Source organism: Sinocyclocheilus grahami, unplaced genomic scaffold, assembly GCF_001515645.1.
Source record: "Sinocyclocheilus grahami isolate Dianchi unplaced genomic scaffold, SAMN03320097.WGS_v1.1 scaffold35.1, whole genome shotgun sequence".
Lineage (NCBI taxonomy): Eukaryota > Metazoa > Chordata > Actinopteri > Cypriniformes > Cyprinidae > Sinocyclocheilus > Sinocyclocheilus grahami.
In genome coordinates this window covers 365,466-378,953 of record NW_015505214.1, presented here as the reverse complement: position 1 = coordinate 378,953, position 13,488 = coordinate 365,466, and the positions used below count along the sequence as shown (strand labels likewise).

Genomic DNA, 13,488 nt, shown 5'->3' with positions numbered 1-13,488 from the left:
GCCTTTATACCAGGGATCCTCAAATCTGGCCCACGAGATCCACTTTCCTGCAGAGTTTAGCTCTAACCCTAATCAAACACACCTGAGCATGCTGATCTCAGTCTTCAGGATCATTAGAAAATCACAGGTAGCTGAGTTTGATCAGGGTTGGAGTTAAGCAGCGTATTGGCCCTCCAGGGCAAGATTTGAGGAACCCTGCTCTATACTGTTTTTACACTGAGCTTTAGTTCACCTGTGCACGTCCGTCAGATGCTGCTGGTGTCACTTTGACCAAAAACAGATTCACGCCGTCCTCTGTTGGCCAAATAGTGGTATTGTTGAGCAGCTAAAAGAGTCGCAGTCGAATTAGGCCTGCAGAACACATTACAATCTATATATATGGTCAAAGCAGTAGGCTGGTTTTGTATCTGGCAGTGTCAAGTGAAGTAAAAAACGCATTTTGAGGGGGAAAAAATGAAATGTGCCCATAATATAATGGTAATATTACAATAATTATTACATAACTATTTTTTATTAATGTAACCTGTTTTATTATTCAAGAATTATTGAGATTGGTGTGAAAAATGCAAGAATCAAGGGCTGTCAAAAAAAGTGCAGGTAAACCTTTACTGAAGCAGCCATGACGTAATCCCTTATTCGGTGTCATATGATGTGCTTCACCTGCTTGTAAACTATCTGATTATGCAAATCACACGCCACAGGCTTGGGCATAATGCTTGATTAATATATCTGCTTTTAACAGAGGCTGAATGTTTACACCTGTGTGTGTGTGTGTGTGTGTGTGTGTGTGCATGTTTATGTGGTTTATGAGGACACCGATTTGTATAATAACATGCGTATGACATAGGTATTACAACGAGAAGGTGATTTAGGAGGACATTGTCAGTGTCCCCGTAATTCAAAATTATAAATAATTCAGAATGAGTTTTTTTGAAAATCTAAAAATGCAGAAAGTTTCCTGTAAGGGGTAGGTTTAGGGGTAGGGTTGGTGTAGGGCAATAGAAAATATGGTTTGTACAGTATAAAAACCATTACGCCTATGGAGAGTCCTCATAAACCATAAAAACAAACCTGTGTGTGTGTGTCAGGTTTTGCATACTGTAGGAATCAAATTGCCCCAGAAAAGAAGAGAAAAGATTTATTCAACATATGTTGTTCAAAAACTGTACGATTTTTTTTCTGTGGATCATATAAACATGAGGTGGGTAGGTAGGTATTTATTTATTTAGAGTGACCTGCCCCATTCATAAAATATGCCTGTATGAGCATGTAAAAATACAAAAAGTTTGGTGAGGTTCATATTTAGGGTTAGAGGATAGAAAATACTAATAGCTCAGTACAACAGCAGAAGTCAATGGATATGGCACTTAATTTGTGCCAAAAATCTAGCAACCACATATTTCTGTCTACTGTTGTCTTCCCTGTCATGTGTTCAGCATTTTATGCTTAATGAGTTACTGCTCTCAGTAAATGTTCTGCAGACCATTTTGGAGATATCCAGGTACACTCTTAAAAATAAAGGTGCTTAACCCTCATCCGTCCCTCGGGTCATTTTGAGCCAAAACTCATTTTAAAAGATTTTTTTCAAAATCAAGCGTTGATCTTTATGGTATGAGACTTTGTTACATTTGTCACACTTGAACCGGGAATACATGAAAAAAATTAGAGTGTATTCGAGCAGTTTAAGTGGGTGTTATAAAAAAAGTATCAAAAGTGTCCCTCGTGGGTCATTTTGACCCGCCACTGGAAAAGCATGGAATTTACAAAAAAAACTGCAGATTTTTTTAATTTTTATTTTGTCACATTTGAGCATGGAGCACAAAGCACAAAAAAATTTGAGTCGATTCGAGGATTCTATGTGGGTGTAATAAAAAAAGTATTACACCCACAAGTATTACATTCATTTTGACCCGGCCATAGGAATGAATGGAATGTCCGGGGAAAAAAACTGCATTCTTTCATTTATTAGATTTTTTTGACTATACAAAATATGACACAATCCAGAAAATATGCATAACCAAACAAAGGGCTGAGACTGCAGAATGTCCTCAATGCACAAAAACCTCACATATCCACACACACAGGCACACACACTCCCACTGAAACACATTATAGTGTGTATGATGTTTCTGCTGGGAAATGACTGTCATTTTGAATTTTATTTTTACTTAACACAGTTAAATTTGAGTGATGGGGTGGAGATCAGTGAGTTTATATCATATTTATATTTTTAAATGTATCTTTATTTATTACATATTTATGACACTGTATGAATATGCACGTTTGGATTAAAATTGATTATAATTTTGTTTTTATTATAATTTTTTTTTTTTACAAAATATAGTTTTTTAAATGTTTTGATATATATCTGAAAGCCTTGAGATATATCTGAAAGCTTAATGAAGCATCAAGTTGGTGTAGTTTTAAACACTTCACTTGTTTGGCTCATTTAAGAATCTCCATAGGGTTCTATAGGCCCCTCTAGTGGCTGTAAACATAAAATGCAATTGTATGTAATTTTCCCCCACCAGATGGAATTAGAGACACTCAGAGACCTAGGTCCTGATGGATGATCATGTTTAAAGTATAAATATGCAGAAATTGTGTCTTTCTTTGTTTTCTGTTTTTTAACAAAGAACATATAAAATATGCTAATTTTCATAAAAATATCCAGAATTTAATGTGAATAAAAAAAAAATCACCAAAAAATAAAAACCTACATAAAAAAAATTGAAAAATGGACCAATATAAGCTTTCTGGACCAAAAATAAAATTAGTGTCATTTTTGGCCTTCGGGTCATTTTGACCCGCGAGGGACACTTTTGATATAGGTTCGGGAGGGACGGATGAGGGATTTAAAAGGTTCCAGGAACCATTCAGTCAAAGGTTACGCCTATGGAGAGTCCTCATAAACCATAAAAACAAACCTGTGTGTGTGTGTCAGGTTTTGCATACTGTAGGAATCAAATTGCCCCAGAAAAGAAGAGAAAAGATTTATTCAACATATGTTGTTCAAAAACTGTACGATTTTTTTTCTGTGGATCATATAAACATGAGGTGGGTAGGTAGGTATTTATTTATTTAGAGTGACCTGCCCCATTCATAAAATATGCCTGTATGAGCATGTAAAAATACAAAAAGTTTGGTGAGGTTCATATTTAGGGTTAGAGGATAGAAAATACCAATAGCTCAGTACAACAGCAGAAGTCAATGGATATGGCACTTAATTTGTGCCAAAAATCTAGCAACCACATATTTCTGTCTACTGTTGTCTTCCCTGTCATGTGTTCAGCATTTTATGCTTAATGAGTTACTGCTCTCAGTAAATGTTCTGCAGACCATTTTGGAGATATCCAGGTACACTCTTAAAAATAAAGGTGCTTAACCCTCATCCGTCCCTCGGGTCATTTTGAGCCAAAACTCATTTTAAAAGATTTTTTTCAAAATCAAGCGTTGATCTTTATGGTATGAGACTTTGTTACATTTGTCACACTTGAACCGGGAATACATGAAAAAAATTAGAGTGTATTCGAGCAGTTTAAGTGGGTGTTATAAAAAAAGTATCAAAAGTGTCCCTCGTGGGTCATTTTGACCCGCCACTGGAAAAGCATGGAATTTACAAAAAAAACTGCAGATTTTTTTAATTTTTATTTTGTCACATTTGAGCATGGAGCACAAAGCACAAAAAAATTTGAGTCGATTCGAGGATTCTATGTGGGTGTAATAAAAAAAGTATTACACCCACAAGTATTACATTCATTTTGACCCGGCCATAGGAATGAATGGAATGTCCGGGGAAAAAAACTGCATTCTTTCATTTATTAGATTTTTTTGACTATACAAAATATGACACAATCCAGAAAATATGCATAACCAAACAAAGGGCTGAGACTGCAGAATGTCCTCAATGCACAAAAACCTCACATATCCACACACACAGGCACACACACTCCCACTGAAACACATTATAGTGTGTATGATGTTTCTGCTGGGAAATGACTGTCATTTTGAATTTTATTTTTACTTAACACAGTTAAATTTGAGTGATGGGGTGGAGATCAGTGAGTTTATATCATATTTATATTTTTAAATGTATCTTTATTTATTACATATTTATGACACTGTATGAATATGCACGTTTGGATTAAAATTGATTATAATTTTGTTTTTATTATAATTTTTTTTTTTACAAAATATAGTTTTTTAAATGTTTTGATATATATCTGAAAGCCTTGAGATATATCTGAAAGCTTAATGAAGCATCAAGTTGGTGTAGTTTTAAACACTTCACTTGTTTGGCTCATTTAAGAATCTCCATAGGGTTCTATAGGCCCCTCTAGTGGCTGTAAACATAAAATGCAATTGTATGTAATTTTCCCCCACCAGATGGAATTAGAGACACTCAGAGACCTAGGTCCTGATGGATGATCATGTTTAAAGTATAAATATGCAGAAATTGTGTCTTTCTTTGTTTTCTGTTTTTTAACAAAGAACATATAAAATATGCTAATTTTCATAAAAATATCCAGAATTTAATGTGAATAAAATAAAAATCACCAAAAAATAAAAACCTACATAAAAAAAATTGAAAAATGGACCAATATAAGCTTTCTGGACCAAAAATAAAATTAGTGTCATTTTTGGCCTTCGGGTCATTTTGACCCGCGAGGGACACTTTTGATATAGGTTCGGGAGGGACGGATGAGGGATTTAAAAGGTTCCAGGAACCATTCAGTCAAAGGTTCTTAACTTTTTAAAATCTGAAGAACACAAAGAACCTTTTGTGAAACAGAAAGGTTCTTCAGATGTTAAAGATTCTTTATGGAACCATTTAGACAAAAAGGTTCTTCAATGGCATCGTGAAGCACCTTTATTTTTAAGTGTAAACAAACAGAACATGTACATTTGTTCAATAACAAGTTTTCAAAAATTCTAGATGCATTTATATTTCTGTTCTATAAACTTGAGCGAATCTACAGTACAGTCTACAGTCCTTTTGTCTTCATGCTTTGTCATAATTTGACAGTGTGTTAGAAAGACTGTAAAAGCTCTTTAGTGACAAAGTAACAAAACATTCTATTTGTTTACCTGAATAACTCTAAAATGCACTACAGATTGTTCACTGACAGCAGTAACTTACTGTATAAAGCATAAAACAGAGCTGAGTGCATGACAGGGAGGACGACACAAGTAGATAACACAAATGAAACAACAGCAAAGACATAAACGAATGTATTGTACAAAGCAGTCTACACTTTTTTTCACACAAATTGGGTCAGCATCATTTTTGGAAACAGCCTTCCATAAATGTCAGAACTAGCTTGGCAAGGAGGATGACATAAGCCAACATAAATTAATAGATGATGAGTATGTTCTTTGTTCATCTTAACACATAGGCAATGTAGATACGGACAAATGTATAGCACAAAGCAGTTGACTCCTTTTGGGCACAAATGTGACCCTGGACCACAAAACCGTGGGTATATTTTTTAGCAATAGCCAAAAAAAAACATGGTATGGGTCGAAATTATCGATTTTTCTTTTATGCCAAAAATAATTAGGATATTAAGTAAAGATCATGTTCCATGAAGATATTTTGTAAATTTCTTACCGTAAATATATAAAAACTTAATTTTTGATTAGTAATATGCATGGCTAAGAACTTCATTTGGACAACTTTAAAGGCAGTTTTCTCAGTATTTACATTTTTTTGCCCCCTCAGATTCCAGATTTTCAAATAGTTGTATCTCAGCCAAATATTGTCCTATCCTAACAAACCATACATAAATGTGAAGCTTATTTATTGGAAAGTCCCGTGATGTATAAATCCCACCCTTATGACTGGTTTTGTGGTCCAGGGTCACAAATGGAACCTCATAAATGGAAAGTCCCCACCCTGACAGAAACGAGTGTGAGTACTTGTACATAATTTGTGGCCAAGATTCACAGTATTGCAGCATGCATTTTTTACATGACTAAAAATATCTAGAACTGGCTCAACAATGAATCACTTTTACACATTAAAGTAATAGAATTTTTCAAATAATTCATTAAAAAATCTAAAAACATATAAACTATAATTATAATTATTGTGCTGTCTCAAATGTGAAGGAAGGAGCACCACAAGCTAATATAAAAACTTCACACCAGGCAGTTCCTCGTTCAGTGTCCTCTGGTCTGCATGGTGACATGAGTCACGGTCACAAGTATTTCATCACCTAATGCTTAAACTTTTTCCAGCTTCATTTCCCTGAGAGTTGAACAATTCTATTATCATACAGTGGGGCCAAAAAGTATTTAGTCAGCCACCAATTGTGCAAGTTCTCCCACTTAAAAAGATGAGAGAGGCCTGTAATTTTCATCATAGGTATACCTCAACTATGAGAGACAAAATATGCTATTGACAAAGTCATGGCCAGACCTTGTGACATTCACACACTTATCAGCCTAATGTAAAAAGTGCACATAAATTACATGTTTTGTTATTGTACAAGTCATTTAAAATATGTACGACTACATAGGTGTCAAATCTTTTATGTCAGATGTAGATGGTGATTTGGACATTAGGATCAGTAGTAGCTATTCACTCTCCAGCTCAGATGTGTAGTAACACGAGTCCTTCACTTTCCCCTAGTGCATCTCTCTGCTGGGGTCTGGTCGTGGAGTGCTTCTGTCCATCAGTGGAGAGCTGGAGCAGGCCAGAACACTGGGAGAACTTTGACATGTGTGGAGGACGATGACACGCTCACCGGGTTTGTTCTCTGTGTGGCGTTTTGGATCTGCCGATATTTCTACTTCATCATCACAGAAGCCAGCCAAGGGAGCTCTTATTGGTTTCGTTGGACTGTGACAGGAAATAAAAGTGAGATTTATACTACAGTATTTCAATGTTTATATACAGGGGCGGATCTACCAGGGTGGCACGCTAAGAAAAAGCTGTGCCACCCCAGAATTATCACAGAATAAAATATAAATGTAAGCAGTGTTTCATGTGTTACTTTCAGCCGCGGCGAAGACAGAGTAACGCAAAATAATGGCCTTTTGAGCCTACTGCTTTTCAGCTAACTAGAAGTCCTCTGAGAAATCTCATCCCGTCCGGATATGTCTGAGATTTATTGCGTAATTGTTTGGTGATCCGATTCTCCGACTGCTCGCTCCACTTTCATCATGGATATAAGCCATAACAATAACATGAAATCAATAAGAAGATGCCGATCACGGAAACTAATAGCAGAGTTAGGTAAGACTGTAGTCGTATTGCAGTTTTCTCGATTGTTAAAATATAACTGATTTTAGTTGCCCCCCCACCCCCCCTTCAAAACAAAGACACAAGCCCCGATTTGTGTGTGAGCAGATCGGGAGGTGCAAGATTCAATCTGTGAACGCCTCACATTACCAGATAATCCGCGCCGAACATCGGGACCGATCGAGGGGCTCGACAAGATTTTTGCTCCGATTCTCAGGAGGGGGAAATCAGGGCTAAATCGGGCTAAAAATCCTGTAGTGTGAGCCAGGCTTAAGCAGTTGAAAAAAAAACAAGAAAAACTGTAATAACTAGATTGAAAAGTTTGAAAAACCTAAATGGTTTGGTTAAATGTTCTAGATGTTTGCTAAAGTGTGGCTAGTTGGTTGCTAGGATATTCTGGGTGGTTGCTAGGCTCTTGCTATGCAGTTGCTGGGGTGTTGCAAGAGTATATGGTTGATAGAGTTTGTTCTGGGTGATTACAGACATTCCCACCTCTGTTCATTACAGAAAATCAAATATTGTTTTCAAAACTGATCCAGTTTCAGTGCTTTGATATTATTGTATTTATTTCTAATGTTAGAAAATTCAAGTTTTTGTTGCTCTTAAACGTAATTTATACCATCTAAGTAGCCAATGTAATTTTAATAGAACCACGTCTTCTTTAGTGATACAAGCTCAGAAACATTTATAACCTGTTGAAGTTTTTTTATATTGTGCATTGACTTGGTGCCATGATGGATATTGAAATGTTGCCACCCTAAAAAATATTTTCTAGATCTGCCCCTGTCTATATATATGCTAATTTAAAAAGTTTTACACATTAAAGGGATAAAATGATCCCAGAACTGAAAATTCTCTCGTTTATTCAGACTCATGGGAGTAGTAGGCCTACGCCATTGATTCCAACCCGGGTTTACGAGTACATGCTTGATGTAAATGTCAGCACACAACAACACGCTTACAAGTTTTAAGAGAATGCACATATGACAGTTGGACAGAACCTATGGTTTATAGATTAAAAAAGTTTAAAATACCATTTGTGGTTGTATGGGCAGTGCTGGGTAGATTACTTGACAAATTATGTGATGGAAATTGTAGTCAGTAATGTAATCCATTACATTACACATTTTAGGTAATATAATATTTTAATTACTTTTAGATTACTTTTGACCTAACACATAGAACACATAGATTTGAAGAATAACTGTGTACGTGCAAATGTGTTGTTAAATTATAATATTAAAAAATGAAATCTCACAGGAGTTCAGGTAAATATTTTAGTTTAGAATAATATGTGAATATGTAATCATGTAATACAAAAAGTAATTGTAATCTGATTATAAGCATTTTAAAATGTAATATAATCTAATTACAAGAACTTAGTTTTTTTAAACTGATTATGTAATGTAATCAGGTACTACCCAGCACTGTGTATGGGTTACCACTGTGTTCGAATTGCATGGTTTTAATGTTGTAAATAATGTTCAATTTCCTGCACAGACTAAATGTTTCATTTAAGACCTCAATATATTGTCAGGTGCAAATTTTGTGTTGCCTGATTTTTTCTTTTTCTTTTTCTCTCAGATGACGGTAGCAGTTGACTTGGCAGTATTTTATGAATCACCAAGGACCATGGTTTCAGCTAAAAAAAAATGCATCACCTGAGGGGTAAGTAAATTAACAGCCAGTTTTCATTTTTGAGTGGACTATCCCTTTGACATGACCTGAAATGCTGAAATCCCTTTGAAATGGCATGACCCTGTGGGGTCAGTTGTTCAAAAGTAATCTCATCGGATTTCAAATCTTGAAAATAGGTTGTTCAAAAAAGAAAAAAAAGGGATCCTGAAATTGGATGAGATCATAATTGTTAAAATGTTTTAGTAAGATTGGGGTACCTTTAATCCAAAAAAATAAAATTAGGATTATACTGATCCCAACAGAAGGTTGGATTTCAGGAACAAAAATGTAATAAAAATAAAAAAGTGTTACGTATGTGTAACATACAGGGGCATGTTAAAAATGTTTTGTTAAATAAGGTTTAATTTATTAGATCTTATATTTATTTTGCTTTATTTTTGTAATATGTTTTTGTAAAGTCATAATTTTGCTATAATATAATATTTTTTTGAACTGCTTGCTATTTACAAGGGTTACTATTAACTGATCTTTTTGGTCAGTTCAGTTGTATTAAAAATAGACCAAAAATCTAAACATTAGTTTAAGTTATGTTATTATTAATTCAAAATTATTAATTATTAAACCAGAATTAAAAACAAAAACATTTCAAATGTATTGTCCCCATTGTGTGTGTGTGTGTGTGTGTGTGTGTAATTAATAGAAATTAACAAATGAGATTTCACTGATATTTTGACTGAAATAAGTAATGTCCCCAGTGTTTAGAAATCTAGTCATGTTGCGACAAAGGCAAAAAACGAGTGTAAATGTCAGTCATAGTGGAAAGATTTGATGATGGAGAAGATCTTGAATATAGTGATGCCAGTTGCTTCATTATTTTTTTTTTTCTCATTATTTTGTAGACTGCTTTCTAAAACTCAATATTATCAATGTAATTTACATCAAATAGTGATGATAATGCTCAGAGAGAGAGAGAAAGAGATTCTTAGAGGCTGTTGAGTTGTAAGGTTGAACCCTTGTCTCTTTAAAGATTTTAACCAAAAATAATCTCATAATTTTCAGAGTAAATACATTGTCTGGCTGGTGAGATTCAATTAGCCAACTGCTGAACCCAGTTACAGAGGGAGTGAACTTGGAAAGTAATGAGTCTTGATGGGCTCTCAGAAAACACACAGACCCCAGTGTAATGACAGAAAGAGAAGGAAGAGTTTGAATTAGACTGGATGAATGAATGGAGGGTGATGGAGACGACCGTTTGCATTATCTTTACAATTAATGTAAATTATCCAATTTTTTAAAAACACAGTGTTTCTGTTTATTTAGAACATCCTTATTTAGCTTTGTAAATGCCTTGATGCCAAAAAAAAAAAAGTTCTACAATATAAATTTACTAGAGAACCACATTGAAAGACATCACACAAAACAGGCAATAGTTTCTTGAATTAAGTATGTATGCTTTAAAAACAAAAATCTTAATGTAATTTGCAATTGATCAGATTTTCTTTTTATACTGAAATTTTGATATATTTCTAGATCACTCTAACCTTTTTTCATCTGAACTTCCAGCAATCAAGTCCTGTTTTTCAGCCCCAGAGAGTTCTTCCTTATCTGGCAGTATAACAGTCACCTGTAGGACAATGTAACACAATTCAAACTCTAACTTTGAGTATTAATAACCTAAGATCTGATATTATGCCTTGACAATAAAACATTAAATAGATCTATTAGCGAACAGTAGGAACAGCATCTTTTCTTACCCTGGGGTAACACTGACACACTGACCAAACAGACCCAATGACCACCATTATCACTCCCGCAGCACAGAACGTGGCAAACACCTGTGGCTTCTCTACGGAAATCATGAACAGACCCAACGCCACAAACGCCATCCCCAGAACGATGAGCCCATAGCGGTACGGCTTGTTCTCTGCCATGGAAAAAACTTACAAGTCCAGCAGTGGCTTATTAAGTTCACAGAGGAAAGTACCGGTGAGCGTGTGGAGCTTTATGAATGTGTCCCTATAGAGGTGAAGGGCAGGAGTGAGTGACAGGACACAGGGCCAGTGGAGAGCCAAGATCCGGATCATTGAGCCTGTAATGGGCCTTAGTCAGGTGACCTTCCCCCAGGTAAAGGTTGCATTGGCTTAAGCAAACATACTACGTTCATTTCCAGGAATGCTGGCATCTTAATGATATAGTAAAGAGAAATAAAGCACAAGAGCACACAAAACATTTGGTTTGATATTAAAAGTGGTTACCAAATACAAATCAACCATACAGTTTTTGTATCATACGTTGTATTGGTATTTATATGCACAGGTGATAATAATATACTGACAAAACATCACTGAAAACACACTTGTGCAGCATTGTGTGATACAGAATTAATAAAACACACACACGAAACAGATAATAGTTTCTGGTAGGCCTGTTAAAGTGACAATGGAAGTGGCAATCTGGAGAGAGGTACAATTTTACAACATAATGTAGGCCTACCATAAAAATTAAAAAAAAATAAAAAATATATATATATACACACATTAGGAAATGTCTAAATCTTTCACAAAAACATGTTCTGGTCATTAGGGAAAAGAAGTGAGTAAGTAGAAATCAAGGCACAATTCAATATTTGGTTCAGCTTATTAATAAAGAGGTACTCAGTGGCATTACAATCATAACCTAGCATTTTAACCTTCATGTTCTGTTTAGATTGACTTCATGTTTGGAGTCCCACCAACCCCAGTAATAAACACTACCATTCAAGTTTTGGGTAAGTGATTTATTATTATTATTATTATTTTATTATAATTTTTTTAAAGAGAGTGATTCATTTATTTAGCAGGGACTTTAAATGTATAAAAGCAGTAAAGACATTTACATGTATTTTATTGATGGTTTTCACAAAAATATTTAGCAGCTTGACTGTTTTCAACAGTGATAATAATACGAAATGTTTCTTGAGCACCAGATCAGACTATTAGAATCATTTCTGAAGGATCATGTGATCCTGAAGGCTGGAATAATGGCTGCTGAAAATTCAGCTTTACCATTGCAGGAATTAATTACAAAAACTGTTATAATTTGTAATAATATTACTGTTTTTACCATTTTTGAAATCTTACAGACCCAAAACTGGAATGGTAGTGTATGTGTAATATTAAATAATAATAGTGTTTTTAAATTTATCTTTTATTTTCCCTTCAAATTAATATGTTCATTCCCTTTGTCTGACTTAAGAAAAACCCTTTAGACAGATATTGACACTTTTCCTTTTCACTCTTTTTTACCACAATGTAGAAATGCATATTTCATCACTGTGGCTGGTATCTATTTTAGTAACACTGCTTCTGTTTTTGACACCAGTAAAAACACTGTAGAGAAATACAATAAAACCAATGAAAGCAAACAACTTTGAAAACCATCAACCTTCAATGGTAACTAATTTTTGAACTCTTGAAATGGCCTTGCGGTCTCTCGACCTTAAGAAGATAAATACGATTTATGTTATCCACATATGAAAAAGTTAGAAACAAGATTATAGTGATGCAATCATGTTATCAGTGATAGTTCACAGAATTAGCCTACAAATGATTGTACTTACATAAGAAATAAGAAAGATTGTTTTCTTCCCATTTTAAAAGCAGTTCCACTGTTTATGACACTTGGTGTCATTTGTAGCATGCAGAGATCTGGGCCTGTATTTATCAAGCCTCTGAGAATTACTCTCAAGAATGCTGCTAAGAATTGACTTAAGTGTAAAAAAATTCTTGGCTCAAAGCTGCGCTTAAAAGTTAGTTATCAAGCATCTCATTCGTAATTTAAGTGAAGTGTAGGACTAAATCTTAAGTGTCAGTCTTAGAGTTGATTCACGACACTTTGCTGTGCCACAAACAAAATTTTGAATGGCGAGATACGCATGGACCAATCGCTGAATAGTTCCCTTTCAAGAGAACTTCGAACTGCGTCCTCTAGGGGTCGCTATGGGGAACGCCTCGTCGTGACCCGTGTCTGAAGCATACATTGAAAAAACTCCAACAACACGTTGGTCGGCGAGAGCCCATGACATCACTACCGGTGCGATTATAGTATAAATAGGCGCCGGGAGAACATGTCATTCTCTTATTCGTCTTCACTGACCGTTTTGTTTGAATCGTGCATTTTCGTGGTAAGAGCGATCTATATTCCTATCGTTATGGCGAGCACTAACAAAGCGTTTAGAGGGTGTGTGCATCCGCGTCGTCGTTATTTGACACCTGATGACACACACGATCTCTGCGTTGTTTGTTTGGGCAAAGAGCACGCACGTGATGTCCTTGAGGGGGCAATCCGCGTTCATTGTGAGCAATTTTTTAATGAAAAGCTCCGCTCTCGTTTGTCTCTCTTTTTGAGGAAAGGGGGGCAGCCATCTGTTTCCCGCGGCTCAGGACCCACCGCTGCTGAGGCACGGAGGAGGATAGGCTCGTGGAGTTTTGAGCGTTATCTTTCTTACGCATTCATCGATTCTAGCATACAAGTTATGCCAACATCGAGGCGATGCGAGGAAACAACTATGAGAGGATGCCCCTGTAAAAAAGATGACTGGCTAGCTATCTTTCTATGGGTGAGAC

General features: G+C 35.4%; 1 protein-coding gene across 1 annotated transcript; it reads right to left on the bottom strand.

Moving 5' to 3' along the window:
* Positions 1 to 6,630: 6,630 nt before the first annotated feature.
* Positions 6,631 to 10,815, bottom strand: LOC107581515 (barttin-like). The gene is made up of 3 exons (XM_016267090.1): positions 10,639 to 10,815; positions 10,426 to 10,508; positions 6,631 to 6,844 (listed from the first exon to the last, which is right to left on the bottom strand). Exons 1-3 carry the CDS (start codon positions 10,813 to 10,815, stop codon positions 6,631 to 6,633), a joined length of 474 nt encoding a protein of 157 aa, XP_016122576.1.
* Between the last annotated feature and the right edge of the window lie 2,673 nt (positions 10,816 to 13,488).